The sequence below is a fragment of the Capra hircus genome, chromosome 18 (genome assembly GCF_001704415.2).
Source record: "Capra hircus breed San Clemente chromosome 18, ASM170441v1, whole genome shotgun sequence".
Taxonomy (NCBI): Eukaryota; Metazoa; Chordata; class Mammalia; order Artiodactyla; family Bovidae; genus Capra; species Capra hircus.
The window spans coordinates 56393566-56412185 of NC_030825.1; the positions used below are offsets into that span (position 1 = coordinate 56393566).

At 52.5% G+C, this 18620-nt stretch overlaps 3 protein-coding genes across 3 annotated transcripts; 1 reads left to right on the forward strand and 2 right to left on the reverse strand.

Moving 5' to 3' along the window:
• Nucleotides 334–3316, reverse strand: IZUMO1 (izumo sperm-egg fusion 1). The gene is made up of 8 exons (NM_001287235.1): nucleotides 3079–3316; nucleotides 2637–2711; nucleotides 2285–2371; nucleotides 1999–2019; nucleotides 1596–1676; nucleotides 1307–1407; nucleotides 881–1034; nucleotides 334–539 (listed from the first exon to the last, which is right to left on the reverse strand). Exons 1-8 carry the CDS (start codon nucleotides 3314–3316, stop codon nucleotides 334–336), a joined length of 963 nt encoding a protein of 320 aa, NP_001274164.1.
• Nucleotides 5558–8558, reverse strand: FUT1 (fucosyltransferase 1 (H blood group)). The gene is given in 3 exon segments (XM_018062738.1): nucleotides 5558–6878; nucleotides 6880–7423; nucleotides 8374–8558. Coding segments are annotated over 3 exon segments (1116 nt in total). The 5' UTR covers nucleotides 8396–8558; the 3' UTR covers nucleotides 5558–6328.
• FGF21 (fibroblast growth factor 21) lies at nucleotides 9692–11955 on the forward strand. The gene is made up of 3 exons (XM_005692688.3): nucleotides 9692–10642; nucleotides 10767–10870; nucleotides 11564–11955. The coding sequence occupies exons 1-3, from the start codon at nucleotides 10408–10410 to the stop codon at nucleotides 11852–11854; spliced, it is 630 nt and encodes a 209-aa protein (XP_005692745.1). The 5' UTR covers nucleotides 9692–10407; the 3' UTR covers nucleotides 11855–11955.

Here is an 18620-nt window from a genome sequence, read left to right on the forward strand (position 1 = left end):
CCTTTGAAATCCCCGAGTCCTAAGCAGCTCGACTGCCAGAGCTGAACCGGGACTTTATGAAATCGACCACTTTGCCAGACCGAGAGAAAAGGATCCTGATGGGAGTACACAGAGCGGAAACAGGTTAGGTTCTCACTGAGTGAGGACCACCCCTCCCAGCCTCCCTAGGTTTGATCTTATTCTAGCAGTGATCCAAGCTTCGCCCTCCTTAGGTGAGCCCGGCTCCCAAAGGCAGTCCAGCTCTCAGCGTTCCTCGGCTCGCAGCCCCCGCCTGCATTGGGTAGCGGGAAACCCCGCCTCTCACTCCAAGCCCTGCCTTCTTCAGTGGGCGGCTCACGCGATTAGAACGCAGACTGTGAGCACCACTAAGCCCCAGATCAGCACCCCGAACAGGCGTCTTCTCAGCAGTTGCTCCGGCTTCGGAGTCTGTGGCTCGACGGTTGTGTGGGGGAGATCCACAGCCACCTCTCCCAGGGCCGTCTCATCCTGAGTCTCGGTGTTTGGTGACGGTATCTCCTCCTGGATTCTTTTGGGCAATACTGACAGAGGAGGGGTAAGAAGCGATCCTGGGAGAGCGCCAAGGTCCTGCCAAGACCAAGGCAAGTTCTCCCCGCGGCAAGCCACCCCAGGACCCAGGCCCTCCGGGACATAATCACGCCTCCAACTGCTTGAAGCCGGGACACACCCAGAGGGGCGCCCTGGCCGGGTGACCAGGAGCCTTACTCCGGGCAGGAAGCCACACCCTCGTGGCCTGAAGCCACACCCCGACAGGAAGTTATGCCCATAGGCCACGCCCCTGAAGCAAGCCACCTGCCTAGAACCGGGCGCCCCAGAAACTCAGGACCCTGAATCCCACTTCTCTCAACTCCGCAACACTGACCTGTGACGTGAAAATAGATGATCGTGGCTGGACTGGATTGTATGGAACCCAGCTCGCAGCGATAGGTACCTGCATCCTTTGGGCGCACCATGGTCTTGGTCAGGATGGGCTCCTTCCCCCTGGACACCAAGGTCTCAGAATTGTTCTTCCAAACCTAGACCCAAGCTCAAGGGGTCACAGAGGCCTGGGGAATTCAGGGATTAGGGGAGTACAGGGGTGAGACGATCATGGGGCTTCAGTGGGGAGGTGGGAGTCCAGGGTGTACTGTTCAGGACGTGAGGTCCCAGGGGATAAAAGGAAGTCAGACTTGGTCGGTCATAGGTCATGGGCATTGTGGATGCAGGCCTGTGGATACAGGGGCTAGGGGTACTCATACAAGCCTGATGGGCTTGGAGTTCAAGGGTAACGGGAGTTGGAGGGCCCCACCCTGTAAAAGCTGTAATCGGTCAGGCCTTGAGAGATTTTATGCCAGTTGAGCTCACAGTCCAGGATCATGTCTTCCATTTGATGGACCTTGACTTCGCGCTCTGGGAATAGGGGGTTACTGTGGGGTGCTCTCTCAAGATTCTCGGCCCTCTACCAACCCACTTCCACTTGGTCTCGCCCCGCCTAGCCTCCTGGTCTGGCTCCAGTCTCCACCCTCTTTAAGACTCGGTCTCTCCTCTGGCTCCGCCCCTCTGGCGCCAACCCCTCCGGCTGGGCCCCCCTCTCTCACTTCCGCAATTCTTAGACTTTCGACAAGCGTGAACCTGCTTCTGGCAGGTACTGCACCAGATGAGAGGCTGCAACATCAAACCTGAAAGGGCAAGATCGAGGCTGTGTTCTCCCAACTAAGAGGCGGGGCTAAAAGGAGGGCAGGGCCAAGGGCTGGGGCGGAATCAGCCGAATCTCCAAGGAGGTCAGTCAGGGGCTGGAACATAGCCCTGTAGAAAGTCGGCTCTAACTAGGCTCAGTAAAGAGTGCAAAAACTATGACCTTTCCCCCCAAGAACTCCAAGAAATATTGGAGACCCAGGAACCTCTCGACGGGGAGAATGAGACACAGACCCAAAAGAGAGACTGGGTATTGACAGGGCAGGGATGAGGGATGGGCGACCATTTCCCATAATCGAGACTTACCACATTTGTTGGGACAAAAAGCTGCCTCGGAAGAAACAATAAAAAGAGAGAGAGAGAGAGAGAATAAGATTTCTAAGTTAAAGGGGATGAGAGAAGGGGTGAAAGAACAGGCTAGGGCTGGGGCTCTTGCATTCGAGAAAGGAAAGACATGGGTATCTGGATCCTTGGGTCTAAGGGGGCAGGGGGTTGGGAGAGCTGATGGATCAGAGAAGCACATGGCGGGGGACAAGGACTCTAGGACTGTGAAAGGAGAAGCCTGTGGTGCCAGACTCCCATCTTCTCTCACCCTCTTTTTGAAACTGAGCAGCGTAGCTGGCAAAGGTATTCTTTGCCAGGTGCAACATCCATAACATCTCCTTCACGAAGAGCTCACCTGGGAAGAAGCAGGCAGACTGCAGAATACTCCCCACCTCCCACCCTCCTGCCCCTCCCAGATTTGAGGTAGCCGAAGTTGGCCTCTGTCTGCAGAGCCTGGAGTTCAGCTTTCCGGTCTTCTCAGGTTAGGACAATAAAAATGTAAAGACCACTTAACAGAATACTGGCTCCAGAGTCCTGTACCTGACCACCAGACCAGGGGTCACCAGCAGTCACTTCCCTGAGTTTCTGGAAACACTCTCTGGCCCGCTCTGAGCATTTACCTTTTGCATCACTATCTGTGATGCGTTTCATATCCTTCAGCAAACTCCAGGATGCCTTTTCCAGTGTGGCCTCATCTGCGGGGGGGAAGGGGGGGGCGGTAGAGAGATAACCCCCAGATTCCAAGCATTACTGTCTCATCCACTCACCTAGCCTTAGAAACTACAGTACCCATGGGGCCAGTGGACAAGGGTAGGTCTGGTAAAAGGGTTACCCCACCCCTTTGCCTTCTGGGAGTTGTAGTTTTGTTACATAAAATTGCAGGATAAAAGGTAGGGAAACTATTTGCCAGCCGTTGGGGAACCCCAGAATCTGCATCCCAGCCTTTTCCATTCCCGAACCTAGGAGATTGTGCCTTCAGTCCTTTCTCTCCAGCACCTCCCAGCGACCCTAGCCCCAGAACCCTTCCTTTCCCAGGATCCAGGAGTCCATCTCCGCTCTCACCGACAACCCCCATATAGGAGTCCTCGTCAATCGGCAGGTCCTTGAAATCTTCCACTGCCTGCTTTATCTTTTCCATCACTTTTTTCTGATGGTTGGCCTCCAGGTGGCCAGGCAGGTAATCCGCCTCCAAGGAGTTTAGCGCCTCCCTGACCTTTGGATCACAAATGACACAGCCCCTGGCAGGAAACACGCAGCCGGCCAGAGTCGCCACCAGGAGGGGAAGCCCCCACGGCCCCATTGCGACCAGAGTGCGCAGTCCGTGCCGAATTCCGGGGAGGGTCTTCTTACCCCTACCCGAGAAGGTGAACGCTAAATGGAGAGAAGCCTTTCCCCGAGACTAACGGAACCCCAGTCGGCAGGGCGTACACTTCTCATCAGAGAACCGAGGAGTCTTGAAGCACTCTACCCCCGACCTTGACTCCTGACTGTTGTACCCTCGAACACTAGGGTTCGCTGAAGAGCCCACGTTCTGAGAGCTTTTAGAGAGAATGACCAAGCCACGTCCTTCCCACTCTAATCTTTTCCCACGACTAAAATTAAGAATTTTGTTGGGGGTGAGGGGTAAGGTTGGTTGCGTGGTAGAGAAAGCTCTTGATTGGGGTCACAGTCACGGTTTGTCCCTTACTAGGAACGCCCACAACCTCCTCCTCCCGGCTACCCACGTGAGGCCCCAGATTCCCAAGAGAGAGTCCCTGGAGTTTCCTTGGCCCCGCCCAGAATCCCAACTCTTAGTCTGATTGGATCGCGACAAAGGGAAGGCCCCGCCAATCGCTCCATGATGTCACAGCTGCCTTTTCAGACTAGAACTTTCCCAGCATCTACCGAAGGGGAAGATCCCTGTCGACTCTGATTTCCGGAGCCAAGGAAAGGGCTTCAAGCCTTCAGTCTCTTCCCCTCTCAGGGGCCCGACTCAGGCTTTCGGCTAGATGCCCACGACCCTTTGGAAACCCTGTCGTCGAGCCACGAAAACGTAGGAAAAGATCCTTTCTAGCCCTAGGACTACACTTCCCAGAAGGCCCCGGGTGTCTCCCTAGCTGATTACAGCAGCCGACCCCATAGCTTTATGGGAAATGTAGTTCAAGAATTATAATCTTTGTTCACGCCCCACCCCACCTTCTCTCTCCAGCCTATGGGGCTGGATACCAGGGTCCCAGGGGAAAGAGATCTGGGGGCCAATGCAGAGAGTCTCCGAGGAAGGGATTGGGTCTCTGAGACCACAAATCACACAAGTAGGGCACCCAAAAAGAAGGAACTCATGTCCCAAGAAATGAGAAGTCCCCGGAAGTTCCACACCTTTACTCTTACTCACACACCCTCATGCACACAAGTCCCAAAAAAACCTGCAGAGATGTGTTGGTGGTGTGGATTTTAATTCATACATCCCTCTCTCCCACCTACGGTAGAGTCCGGGACTGGTCCCCCAAAACCCCCTGAGAAAACTACAAAAGGTCTCAAAGTCTCAGACAACTCTGTAATAAAGGTATCCACCCTCATTTCTTTCAAAAAGCCTCATGGAAGTTCTAAAAATCTGAGTCAATAATTCTCTGAGACTCCCCTGGTGGTCCAGTGGTTAAGACTTTGAGCTTCAAATGCAGGGGTTGCAGGTTCCATCCCTAGCTGAGGAACTAAGATCCCCCATGCTGTCCTGAATGGCCAAAAAAACCCCATCCTCTTGTCCAGACCCTGTGCGACTGCCTGGGTTGGAGACCTGTCTGGAGTCTGCATACTTTCTTATTCTTTCATCCTACACTTGTCCAAAGCCAGACTTAGAGGTTCTGTGAATTCAGGGACAGAGGGTGGCTGGCAAGGGACACAATGCCCACTGTTTTCTGCAAGCCCAGAAGGCACCCTTATGCCAGCGGTGTGCTGTGCGTGCTCAGTCACTCAGTCATGTCCAACTCTTTGCGACCCCATGGACTGTAGCCCACCAGGCTCCTCTGCTCATGGAATTCTCCAGGCAAGAATACTGGAGTGCGTTGCAATTTCCTCCTCCAGGAGATCTTCCTGACTCAGGGATGGAACCCAAGTCTTCTGCATCTCCTGCATTGGCAAGCAGATTCTTTACCACTAGCCACCTCAGTAAATCAACTCCAGCACCCGCAGCAGCCCAGCTATGGAGGAGGAAACTCCCTTAGTACTGAACTTGGAGCCAGCGTGTGCACGTCTAGCTTTGGCAGTTTTGGAGTTGTTTTTTTTTTAAGTGTCCGGATATTTTTACAGAGCCTTCCTGCTTAGGCTGAAGCATTCAGCACCATCTCTTCCCCCTCCCATCTCATACTTTAGCATATCTGTGGTTTTTCAAGGGCTGAAATGTTAAGTAAAGTTCCACCTTGCTCACACACTGTCCCAGCTACAGATAAGTTTGTCTTCCACCTTTCCAGCGGTGGTGAGCTGTTGATCTACTGATTGTATATGGGACCCCACTCCAGTACTCTTGCCTGGGAAATCCCATGGATGGAGGAGCCTGGTGGGCTACAGTCCATGGGGTCATGAAGAGTTGGACACGACTGAGTGACTTCACTTTCACTTTTCGCTTTCATGCCCTGGAGGAGGAAATGGCAGCCCACTCCGGTATTCTTGCTTGGAGAATCCCAGGGACGGGGGAGCCTGGTGGGCTGCCGTCTATGGGGTCGCATAGAGTTGACTAAACAGACTTAGCAGCAGCAGCAGCTTGCTGAGGTTACCCGAAATTCTAGAATCCCATCCCCTCTGGAAGGGCCCTGCAGGGTTCTTTATAGGCATTAGAGTTGACCCTCTCCAGAAAACATCTCCCCACCCCTCTAGAATCATTCCAGAACCACAGAAGGGGAGTTGGTGGGTGCTTTCTGTAGAACACCCATGAGTTCCTTCAGTCCTGCTGACCCAGAGAAGAGAACTCTCTCTTCTCAAAAAAGGCCAGGATGGTCAACACTGGAATGGTGAATTCCCTGTTACTGGGGGCAGTGATCTAGAAGTACTCTGGTTATGGCCTGGGAAGAACAGGTGGGCACTGTGCCTTCTAGAACTGCCACGAACTTTTCCAGACATCGCCACCCACCATGCAAAGCTTTTCCATTGATTCTAGAATGTTCCAGCAGTGGCAGAAAACACCCATGCCCCTTTTCTCCAAGTCTAGCCAACTAGAATGACTCTAGAAATGGGTGTCCACCACCTGCAGGACCACAGGCTTCTCTAGAATCTTCTGGGCTTCCAGAAATGCATACTATTGGCCCTATGTGGATCAGGCTATTTCAGAAAGTCTCCCTGTTCCTCAAGACTCAGCCTTCCCTTGGAGCGGAGACAAGTCCGCATTAATGCCCACCCACTCAGGCAGGAAGGCAGCCTCAGGTTTAAAGATCTTCAGGAAGCTGGAATCAGGCAGGGTGAAGTTGGCCAGGTAGACGGTGTCTCCACCAGCCAGGTAGGCGGCCCAGAAGCCAAAGGTGCCAATGGTCATGATGGTGTGGTTGCATTGTGTGAGCAACGCAAAGTCTTTGTGGGGCGCACCCTCCTGCCCATCTCCGGCAAAGATCACATCCCCCCGGGAGGTGTCAATGTTTTCCCGGCACCACTCCATGCCGTTGCTAGTGACCACAAAGATGGGGGCTTTGTGCCGGGCCCGGAACCAGTCCATAGCCTGTTGGAGGTAAGCGCGGTCCCCCACCACACCCTTCCAGTGGAGAGGCATCACTTGTAGGTAGTCCCCGCGGCGCACGTGGACACCCACGAAGGTGCTCGGGCGGTCCCCGGTGCGGGGGAAGCGGAGCCCACTCAGCGAACGCTGCGCCTCCTGCCGCAGATGCTCGTGTAGGGTGAACTCGGATCTGCTCCCGGAGGTGATGGAAGAAGGTCCAGGAGCAAGGGAAGCCCGTGAGCTTCACCCAGGGCTCCTTCACGTGGGCGTACTCCTCCGACATCCAGTCATGAAGCTCCAGCTCCTGCCAGGGAGCGTGTCTGTCCACCTCGGGCGCCAGCACAGGCAGTGTGATGCGGAACACGGGGGCCAGGACGGCGTGCATGGAGGGCTGGATGAAGGCCTGGCGGCCATTGAGCTGGGCCAGGGCCAGGAGCGTGGCGTACTGCCCCATCTGGTTCCCAAACCGGCCTTTGGGGTCGATGGTCCAAGTTCCTGAGACGGAGGCAGGATGCTTGGGACAGGAAAAGGTGGCGTTGGTGTTCACTGGTGTGCCTGACAGGCAAAGGATGGCCACGGGAGAGGTCACCCGGCTACGGTCTGGACACAGCAGGAACAGGTCTAAGCCACTGTGAAAGAGGTTTTGGTGGATGAGGAGGAAGAAGACGCAGGCAAAAACACAGGCTAGCAGGAAGATCAGACAGAGGTGACGATGGCTGGGAGCCCACATGGCTGCAGGTCAAGAAGAGCAGATGAGGAGATATTACAGCTTGAGAATGACTATCAGGGAAGAGAGGGCTGAGGGAAGCAGGAAACAATGAGTTTGGGCTCCTGGGCTTGAGGGTAAAAGGAATCCGGGCTCTTGGATCTGAGTGAGGAGGAGCTAAGGGCCTGGAATTTCCAGGAATGGAAGATGGTGAAAATTAGTGGTTTCCAAAATGAGAGTGATCCAGGAACCACCAGCTTGACCCCATGTCAAGGAATCTCAGTGTCTCGGGTGCCCTGATGACTCCTTTCTGGGTGCACCTGTGTGTGAGGGGCAGAGGCCACCACAGAGGTGATAGGAGGCGACCATCAAGTAGAACGTGAGAGGCCAGAGGCCCAGGCCTCGAGGGGGTGGACCTTGATTCCTGGAGGAGCAGGAGTTGGGGGGTCGGGGGTGGAGGAGACTCCCAGGTGCCATAGAGAGTTAGAGGTTGGGGGTGCACCTCTTGGGTCTGAGGGACTCCTGGGTCCGAGGCGTCTGCTTTTCTCACTCACCTGAGCTCCTGGCGAGTGGCGGCCCACAGCCGGCTTGGGCTTGAATGGAGCGCTCCGGCTGCAAGTGCAGACCACATCCCGCTGGGGGCCCCCCTCCGCCCCCCTCCTCGGAAACCTGGACTCCAGGTTCCCAGACCCGACGGGCCTCCCTCTCCGCGCCTCCTCCCGCGACTGGCTGCCAAGGTTCCGGGAGGAGAGAGGTAGGAGAGCGGGCGCGGCTCCGAGAATCACAGCCTTGCCCTTCCCCGGCCCGGCTGGTAGCTGAGAGAGGCAGCGCCCCGCCCCATCCCTGGCGCCAAGCGCCGGCTCCGCAGGTCCGGAACCGCAGCCCCCGCCTTCTGCCCTCCCGGGACCCGGAGAACCTGCGCCTCAGCCCGCTCCCCTCCCACGCCCACCCCCACCTCCAGCTGCAGGCAGCCTACCTGGCCTCCCTAGCAGCCGCATCTTCTCGTGGACACTGAGATCTAGCTTGCAACTGCCATGCTAGATCCGGATGCTCCGGTCCGTCGACTTCTCCCTCTTCCACTCCGGTGTCTGTGGATGCTCCGAGTCCGGCCACGCCCAGGCGTCTGGAGCTGGCCCGGGCATCCTGGTGCCGGCGGCGAGGGCGATCCTCGGCCCCCTGCCGCGTGCTCCCTCCGGGAGTTGGGGTGGGTGTGTGGGTGCAGAACCTGGTCGCCAGGCTGTTCCACGCGCGGATGCAAAGCCTCCTCCAGCTCTCAGGATCCCGGCGTGAGAGCCTCCGGCCCGAACGTGTCCCCACGCCCCCCAGGGGCCGCTGATCCCGCCCCCGCCCCCCTGCACTCGCAAATTCCAGAGTCCCAGGCTGTCCTTTAGAAGGAATCAGTATCCGGCGCCTGACTTTCTACTTTCTAGAAGCGCATGTCCCGCCCCTGCCGAGGTCAGGAGTGGAGAAAGCAGAAGTAGAATAGATTTTCTCCTCCCTGCCTGCCTCAAAGGTCGCAGCAGGCCTCTTCAAGAAACAAACGCTGGGCTAGTTCTGCAGACCTGAAGCCATTTCCCCTGTCGACGGTTGCTCCCCACCTGTGCCCATCCCCCCCGTGGCCCGAGTAGTCTGACTATCGCCATTCAAGAAATCAAAGACCCAGGGATTGGACTTGACTTTCCAGAGATGTGATCATAATTTCTCCCGATCCAGGACTCCCCAGCCCCCAGCCTCCTCCTCAGACTGAGAAATCTGGCCCCTCCAGTCACCCTCAGTCAGATCTGGTGTTCAGACTCTAGTACCCTTGTTGCTGTTGCTCAGTTGCTGAGGCGTGTGCGACCCCATGGACTGTAGCCCGCCAGGCTCCTCTGTCCATGGGACCTCCCAGGCAAGAATACTGGAGTGGGTTGCCATTTCCTCCTCCAGGGAGTCTGCCAGACCTAGGGATCAAACCCGTGTCTCCTGCGTCTCCTGCACTAGCAGGCCAATTCTTTGCCACAGAGCCACCTGGGAGGTGGTCTTTACCACGGACCTTGCACCCTTCGGTTCCAGGAAATTGCTCACCCCCTCATTCCCCTTGGGATCTTGGGTCTAACTTCTCCCGGAATAGCCTGGGTCATTTGCCAACTCTGAGTCAAAGACTCTCACCATCCGCCCACTTCCCCAGGCTATTTTGAGGGCACCTGTCTGATCCTGGGTAGCGTCTGTGGTGAAAGAAACATCGGGATTGCATCAGGACCCAGGAGGAGGAGGAGGCTGGGATGTTTCGGGGCATGAATGCCTGGGCTGCAGTTACTCAGGAGCTTGTCTTGTAACTTCCAGATCATGACACCTGTTTCCTTGAGGAGGACGCTTTGATCCTGTGGAGCTAGCTGCTTTCCTGATGATCAGCAAGCTTCAGAAAACCCAAAACTTCAGGGGAGATGCGGAAATTCCAGTTGTTGGGCACGATCTGCCTCAGTTAGCCAGAAAGGCGGGTCCCCGTTCCCTTCCTGCTCAGGCTGCAGAGTCAAGGTCCCCAGCCCCTTCGTTCCTCAGACCCAGGATTCTGAAACCCCAGCTCCCTCCTTCCTCAGGCCAAACAGTCTGGGCCCTCTAGCTGCTTTCACCCAGGTCCCAGTTCATCAGATTTCTATCCCCCTGGTGCCTCACATGGTGGAGGCCAGGCCCCCAGCTGGAAGGACCCCCGATTGCATCATCTGTCCAGGTTGACCTGGACACCGTGGAATCCTAGCATCTGCCAAGTGGGTCAAATATCACGGGTCAGGCGTCGGGAAGGTGATGGGGCGGGTCTGTCTGGATATAAATTCCGGAGCGTCTGCATCCATCCCAAGAGATCTGGGTGTCCTGTCAGCTGTGAGTCCATGTGCAAGGGGGCCCAGGCTACTGAAGCAGCCATCTGAGAACCTGCTCTCCTGGGCAACCGGACTCCGAAACAGGATCTAGACCATTCGGCTCTTCAAACCCCAGACCCCAGACCCCAGACCCCACCTGAGGACGTGAACCACTGATGGGCTGGGACGAGGCCAAGTTCAAGCACTTGGGACTGTGGGTCCCTGTGCTGGCTGTCCTCCTGCTAGGAACCTGCCGGGCGCATCCCATTCCAGACTCCAGCCCCCTCCTCCAGTTTGGGGGCCAAGTCCGCCAGCGGTACCTCTACACGGATGATGCCCAGGAGACAGAGGCCCACCTGGAGATCAGGGCCGATGGCACAGTGGTGGGGGCGGCCCGCCAGAGTCCCGAAAGTGAGTATATGTGTGGGGAGGTAGGGCTTGATCCTGAAGCAGTAGGGAATTGGGGCCCGGACTCCTGAGTCTGGGGGAGGAGGGGGAAAGGCCTTCTGAGCCCCTGACCACTTTCTCCCCTCAGGTCTCTTGGAGCTGAAAGCCCTGAAGCCAGGCGTCATTCAGATCTTTGGAGTTAAAACATCCAGGTTCCTGTGCCAGGGGCCAGATGGGAAGCTGTACGGATCGGTGAGTTTCCAGGATCCCCGTCCTTGCCCGCCACCCATCCTCACAATCTGAGGGACCAGGTTGCACCTTTGATGTTGGTCAGGCTTGGTTTGATGTTCTCTGCATGCCCCAAACCTGGCCACAATCCCCAGAGGAGGGCCCTGTGGTCATCAGCGTTCACAAGAAGAAACTGAGGCTCTGGCAGGGCAACCACCGGCCCCAAGTCACAAGGCCCGTGAATGACAATGACCCGGGAGGCTGAGTCTTGTGACTCCTAACCTGAGCTGACCACACGGGTTCCCACAGGCCTGGCTCATGCTGGGCGAAGGGTCGCTCCGGGAATCGATGGCCTGTAAAGTGAATATGACCTTGGGCGCTAGCCAGATGCCCCTGCCAGGACTTAGAGAGCCTCCTCTGATCCCTGGGCTGGAATATTCTTCTCTGTGAGGTGGGGGGCGGGGAAGTGCGTGGGTCTCGCAGCGCCACCTAGGGGTTAAGGAGGGACCTGCCTCCGTGGTTTTGAGTCTGGGAGGAAGGGGCTGGGGAGACCGAGACGATAAAGCTGAGAAAGGAGGCGGTTCCCCCAGCTCCCCAGCAGTCCTGGGACTGGGGGGCCTGGACTCCTGAGTCTGGGAGAGGTTGGGGCTCGGGGTCCTACAGAAGCAAGGGGGTATCAGAACCCCCACACTTCTGACCTGACTCTCATCCCCGCAGCTGCACTTTGACCCCAAAGCCTGCAGCTTCCGGGAGCTGCTTCTTGAAGATGGGTACAATGTCTACCAGTCGGAGACCCTGGGCCTTCCACTCCGCCTGCCCCCGCAGCGCTCATCCAACCGGGACCCGGCCCCGCGGGGACCTGCTCGCTTCCTGCCGCTGCCAGGCCTGCCCCCGGCGCCCCCGGATCCTCCAGGGATCTTGGCCCCCGAGCCTCCCGACGTGGGCTCCTCGGATCCCCTGAGTATGGTGGGACCCTCGTATGGCCGAAGCCCCAGCTACACTTCTTGAAGACGTCCGCTGTGCAGTACTGGGTCTCCTCTTTATTTATTGCATTTTTTATCTTATTTATTTTTTTTATTTTTCTTACTTGAGATAATAAAGAGTCTGAGAGGAGGATCAGAGTGAGTTGTGTGTTTGAGGGAGAAAATGGGAGTCTGCTTCCGCGTCTCTCCTTGTCCCTCCATTGCCAGCCACGTTATGAGAAGGTCCCAGCCTTTCTGCACCCCTTCCCCGGCTGACCCTCGGTGTTTGGCTCTATCAAGGCGTCGCCAGAGACTCTGGACTACCCTTGCCCTTTGACAGGACAGTATTTGTTATTCTTCCCTCACCCCTCTCCCTGACCCCAACCACGTGTTTGTGTTGTGGAACTATTTCTCTGCGGTAACTCAATAGTGGGGACATTTTTTAAAATGGCACAAGCGGACCCACATCCTTATGGGAGATGTAGTTTTGGGGGGTTCATTTAGCGCTAGGAATGGTCCTCAGGGCTGGGGCAAGGACTCTTGCATTCTGGAGATAAAGTCGTTGCTAGGAAGGCCCTTTTGGGTCCTGAGGATTCAGAGGGCTGGACATCTGGACACCTGGATCCCAGGAGAGCAGGGGAATCTGGGCATCGTGGTCTGAGAGAGGAGGGACTGGAGATTGAGAGTCCTGGATCTCAGAAAAAGGACTTGAGAATCTAAATGCTTCCATCCAGGTGTTTATGGACCTTGGAGAAGAATGACTGACCCAGAATCCAATCTCAGTGAGCAAGTTGCCCATCCCCACTTCTTTCCACCATCTGGATTTCCATATTGCTCTTCAAGCTATTTTCCAGTTGGGAAAGACGTGAAGACAAAAGTTTAGACTACACTTCCTAGGACCATCCCTAGTGCTAAATGAACCCTCCAAAAACTACATCTCCCATGAGGGTGTGGGTCCGCTTGTGTCATTTAAAAAAATGTCCCGTTATTGAGTTACCGCAGAGAAATAGTTCCACAACACAAACACGTGTTTGGGGTCAGGGAGAGGGGTGAGGGAAGAATAACAAATACTGTCCTGTCAAAGGGCAAGGATAGTCCAGAGTCTCTGGGGACGCCTTAGTGGAGCCAAACACTGAGGGTCAGCCAGGGAAGGGGTGAAGAAAGGCTGGGTCAGCTTTGGTGGGGTCCCAGGTTTCTGACTGATCACTGCAGCCTCACAGTAGTTATGGTCTTGAAGCATGAAAGTGTTAGTCACGCAGTCGTGTCTGATTCTTTGCAACCCCATGGACTGTAGCCCCACCTACCCCTACCTCACCCCCACCCCAACCCCACCACCCCAGGCTCCTCTGTCTATGGGATTTCCCAGGCAAGAATACTGGAGTGAATTGCCATTTCCTCCTCCAAGGGATCTTCCTGACTCAGGGACTGAAACTACATCTCACGTGTCTCCTGCATTGCAGACAGATTCCTTACACTCTGAGCCATCAGGAAAGCCCCTCTCATGAAAGTACATTTAAAAATTCGCTTTAAAATATAAAAACAAATTAATGTTTTATAGACCATGGGAAAAATAATTTTCAGCAAAGTACAAAAATTTAAAGCATTCCTTTCTTTAATTTTGTAATTCTTTACTGTGGAATAGCTCAGAATGTCACTTCTGTTTTAAATAACAGAATTGATAGCTGAGCAAGGAAACGTAATTTGGATTATAAAATTCTTGCTGTAATAAAAATTCCTTAAACAGTGAAAAAAAAAATCGCTTTGTAGGGAGTGGGGTGGCCCAGGATAACTTTCCTAGCCTCACTGTTCTCAGAGTTCACTCTTTGCTGTTTCCATAGAGTATGAAAAAATATAACCTTTCAGCACAGCCACGCCGCCAATATTTCAAAGAGAGAGCTATACCTCCTCTGTTTACTTCCCCACCCGTACCTGAACCTTCTCTCTCCTTTGGAGTTCCTGCCAAAATCAATTTGGATTTTGCTTCTATTAGTTCACAAGAATGGAGCTTTGTCCACGTACTCAAAAGAAAACTATGTCATATGATAGGTGTAATTATCACTACAATAGCACTCATACTGCAAGATATAAATGTATCAAACTAACAGATTGTATATCTTAAATTTATACAATGTTATCTGTCAGTAGATTTCAAGGGTAATTTTTTTTTAAACTATGGAGTTTTGTTCTTCTGAAAGAGATTCCCTTGAGTAATTCTGTGATCTCTGAGGACCCAGACCACCCCAGCATCTTCCAACCTTCCCATAGCATCCAATATCTAACTACTAATTGGAATATGTGAAGCTGCGCATGTGCGTGCACACTCACACACACACACACACACACACACACTGCTGTTCTCAGATTATCTCACCAAGTTTTCAGCCAAGAGAGCAACTTCTTCTCTAGGGGTGAGGACTGGTGGGAAATTTCCAATTTTGTTTTGTTTGTATGGGGTTTCTAGTGTGTTTGTTTTCGTTTGGGGCAGTGCTGTTGTGGCAGGCGGGCTCAGTAGTCACAGCCTGGGGGCTCAACTGCCCCACGGCATATAGGGTCTTTATTCCCCAACCAGGAACTGAACCTACATCCCCTGCATTGGAATAATGTGGATTCTTTTTTTTTTTTTTTCAATTTGTATTTATTTATATTTTTGGTTGTGTTGGGTCTTCATTGCTGTGTGCAAGTTTTCTCTAGTTGCAGCAAGCAGGGGCTACTCATCATTGGGGTGCACGAGCCTCTCATTCTGGTGACTTCTCTTGTTGCGCAGCACGGGTTCTATGGTGTGTGAGCTCAGTTGCCCCACAGCAGGTGGAATCTTCCCGAACCAGGGGTGGAACTCGTGTCCTCTGCACTGGCAGGTGGATTCATAACCCCTGAACCCTCAGGGAGGTCCTGGAAGATGGATTCTTAACCACTGGACCACCAGGCAGTCCCAGGAAATTCACAGCACTTTTGCTTTACTTCCTGTACTGGCACTGGTTTGGCTCCACCGCCCCCTCATATTTCGGGGTTCCTGGAGCTCCACTGTCTGCTGGTTTTGTGAAAAGTGTTGTTTGTGAGCTTCTGTTCTCCTACTGGCTCTCCCATGGTTTGTTTTTTCTGGGGGGAGGGGTGGCATTTGGGAAGATTAAGAAACTCTAACCCGAATCTAATCACGGGGAAACATCAAACAAACTCCAATCGGCAACCTTCAGCTAAACCAACTGGCCTTGACTCTGGGAAAATGTCAAGGTCAAGAAGAAGGTGGGAGAACTGTTGACATGAACAGAGACCAGAGTCAGCACAAGGAAATGCGGTTGGCTGAGCAATCCAGGTGTTGTCCTGGATGTTAACAAGACTCCTGATAACACTTGAATGAGTTCTGTCCTTTAGAAAGTAGTCATTTATCCATGTTAACATTTGCTGTGGTTATTTTACTGTGTGTATTGTGCTGTGGTTATTAAACAGGATGTCTTTGTTCTTAGCAAATACACACTAAAGTACTTTGGGACAAAGGGGCGTGGTATCTCCAGTGCTTTCTCAAATATTTCTGGAAAGGCAAACACACAATAATATATAGACATAGAGAATAAATGCCTGCTTTCTCAAAAGCAAAAAGGAACAGGAATAGCGATCATTTGGGGCGCCTAGTTAAGATTATACGAGTTCTTTGTACAAATCTTTTTTTTTTAATTGAGATATAGTTGATGTACAATATAAGTTTCAAGTGTGCAAGACAGTGATTCGCAGTTTTTAAAGGATAGACTTCATTTCCTGTTATAAAATATCGGCTGTGTTCTCCATGTTATACAGTATTTTCTTGTAGATTACTTGTTTTATTCCCAGTGGTGTGTGCCCCTTAATCGCCTGCTCCTATGTTGCTCCTTATCTGCAACTTGAAACTTTCTATAGGTTCAAGACTCTATCAGGTAAAAGTTACTCCCAGCCCCCCAACCCAAACAAATCCATGCTATTTATAGCCGCCTCTGCTATCTGGCCTCTTTCCAAACATCCTTTGATGCCGCTTCTAAGAAGAAAGAGAAATTTTCAGGTCCTCTCCCCATCCCACCTGTGAAAGAAAGGATTGGAAGGAAGGAAAGAAGGGAAGGATGGAGGGAGAGGGAGAGAGAAAGGAAGAGAGAAGAAAGAAAGAAAGATAAAGAGAGAAAGAAAGAAAAAGAGGCAAGAACAGAGGTGAAAGAAGAGGACGAGGGACAGGAGGGGGAAAAGAAAATGCAAGAAAGGTGTGACACGCCAAGTGGAAAGTGTGAACCACCACGCGGGCCCCCGGCTTCCCTGATTCTGTGACAGGACAGGTTTTCAAGGTGAGGCTCAAAGGCACGCAATGTGACTGAAAGTGTACAACCCCACCAACCCGCATACAATGGAATATTATTCAGCCTTGAAAAGGAAGGGTATTCTGAAGCATGCCAAACACAGCTGGATCTTGAAGACATTTTACTAAGTGAAAAAAGCCACACTGCATGATTGCACTGATAAAGAGGTATCTGGAATAGCCAGATTCATAGAACCAGGAAGTAGAACGGTGGCAGCCAGGGGCAGCAGGGGTGGGGAGTTGTCTCATGGGCTCAGAGTTACAGTAATGAAATCAGGTTCTGAAGATGGCTGACGGGGATGGTTGCATAACAGTGTGAATGCACGGACAGCCACTGAACTGTACGCTTGTCAGTGGTTAGGGTCCAACTTCATTCTTTTGCACGTGGGCATTCAGTTTTCCCAGCACCGTTTGCTGAAACGATTGTGATGATATCTTTTAATGCCAGAAGAATTTTTGTATACGGGCACAAATATTCACAACTATTTGATCTGGGGGTAATGATTAATTAATTTTCAAACCATCAGCTTTCCTCTAAATGTTCACTGACTACTCTGAAACCTAAAAATAGCAAGCCGCCAGTTTCACAATTTCAGACTTCCCAAAACATTTGAACAAGGATTGCAAATTTAATAAACAAACTTTACAAATCTGGGACCTCAGAGTCCCTTAAATAAACCTAGAACTTTGAAGAGAAGCACAAGAGTCATACAATCTTTCTATTTTTCCAAGTGAAAGCAGGTTTATTGAAAGAGAGAAACATTCCCTAGGCAGAATGCCGTCCCTCTCAGAAGGCAAGAGCAGCCCAGAATAATATCATCTGGAGCATATATTCACAAGTCTAATATAGCAGATTCTCATAAGCACTGTAAATACCTTCAGTTCAGTTTAGTCGCTCAGTCGTGTCCGACTCTTTTCGACCCCACGAATCGCAGCACTCCAGGCCTCCCTGTCCATCACCAACTCCTGGAGTTTACCCAAACTCATGTCAGTGATGCCATCCAGCCATCTCATCCTCTGTCGTCCCCTTCTCCTCCTGCCCCGATCCCTCCCGGCATCAGGGTCTTTTCCAATGAGTCAACTCTTCGCATGAGGTGGCCAAAGTATTGGAGTTTCAGCTTCAGCATCAGTCCTTCCAATGAACATCCAGGACTGATCTCCTTTAGGATAGACTGGTTGTATCTCCTTGCAGTTCAAGGGTCTCTCAAGAGTCTTCTCCAACACCACAGTTCAAAAGCATCAATTCTTCAGTGCTCAGCTTTCTTCACAGTCCAACTCTGACATCCATACACGACCACAGGAAAAACCATAGCCTTGACTAGATGGACCTTTAAGACCCACAAATAGAACAGTGATGATCATATTCATCAGTATGCTTACATTAAGCTGGTTGCAGGACTTCCCTGGTGGTTAAGGGAACTTCAGTGGTTAAGAATCTGCTTGCCAATACAGGGGACTCAACTTCGATCCCTGGTCCAGGAAGATCTCAGAAGCCAACTTAGCCCACGGGTCACAACCACTGAGCCTGCTCTCTTCAGCCCATGCTTTGCAACAAGAGAAGCCACTCTAATGAGAAGCCTCAGCACCACAACTAGAGAGGAGTCCCCAGTGGTCGCAACTAGACAAAGCACGCGCTCAGAAACGGAGACCCAAAGCAACCAAAAAGAAATTGATTTTTTAAAACTGGTTGCAAATATTTTTATGTCATATTTATATTATGGATATACATGTGTTTCCTCGGTGCTTCAATTTTGATCAAAGATTTTGATTCAACAACCTTTTAAAATTTATTTTACGTATTTGGGCTCTACTGGGTCTTCCCAGAGGCCCTCGGGCTTTCCGTGTTGCAGAGCTCAGGCTCAGTAGCCTCAGGCTACTGGAGCTTAGTTGCCCAGAGCATGTGAGATCTGCTTCTCAACCAGGGATCAAACCCACGTCCCCCGCATTGGCAGGCGGATTCTCAACCACTGGACCACCAGCGAAGTCCTAATTCCACAGTCTTGATACTTACCTGTGATGTTTCTTACCTACCAGAAAGTTCAGCTTTGCTTGTCTACCACCTGGGTTAACAGTTTTGATGGCTGAAGATTCAGGCCTGGGGTCTCTTCCAAAATTGACTCACACCAAGCCTGAGTTCCAGGACAATTAGACTTTGTTGTGACCACATGACCGCCAGAATTAGGAAACTGACTTGGGTGATCCTGATTTACTTCCCACCACTGTTTGTTCAGAGTGTCACCGCCTTGTAGAACAGCCTGAACAACATGTCCCAAGAGTCGTTGTCAGTTTAATAGCCAAGATTATTTAGCGGCTGTTTGTCCTGGAGCCTATCCCATTAAATGTGTGGAATATTTCCTCTTTGTTTTGCACACAGGGTGAGACTTTTCCCTCCGTTTGTTCTGGGGAGGCTGCACCGCGGGCTCTGCAGCGTGAATCTCACCTTCTCATTCTGTGATCCCTTCAGACAACCGACCAGAGAGGCAGGAAGGACCTGGCAGGA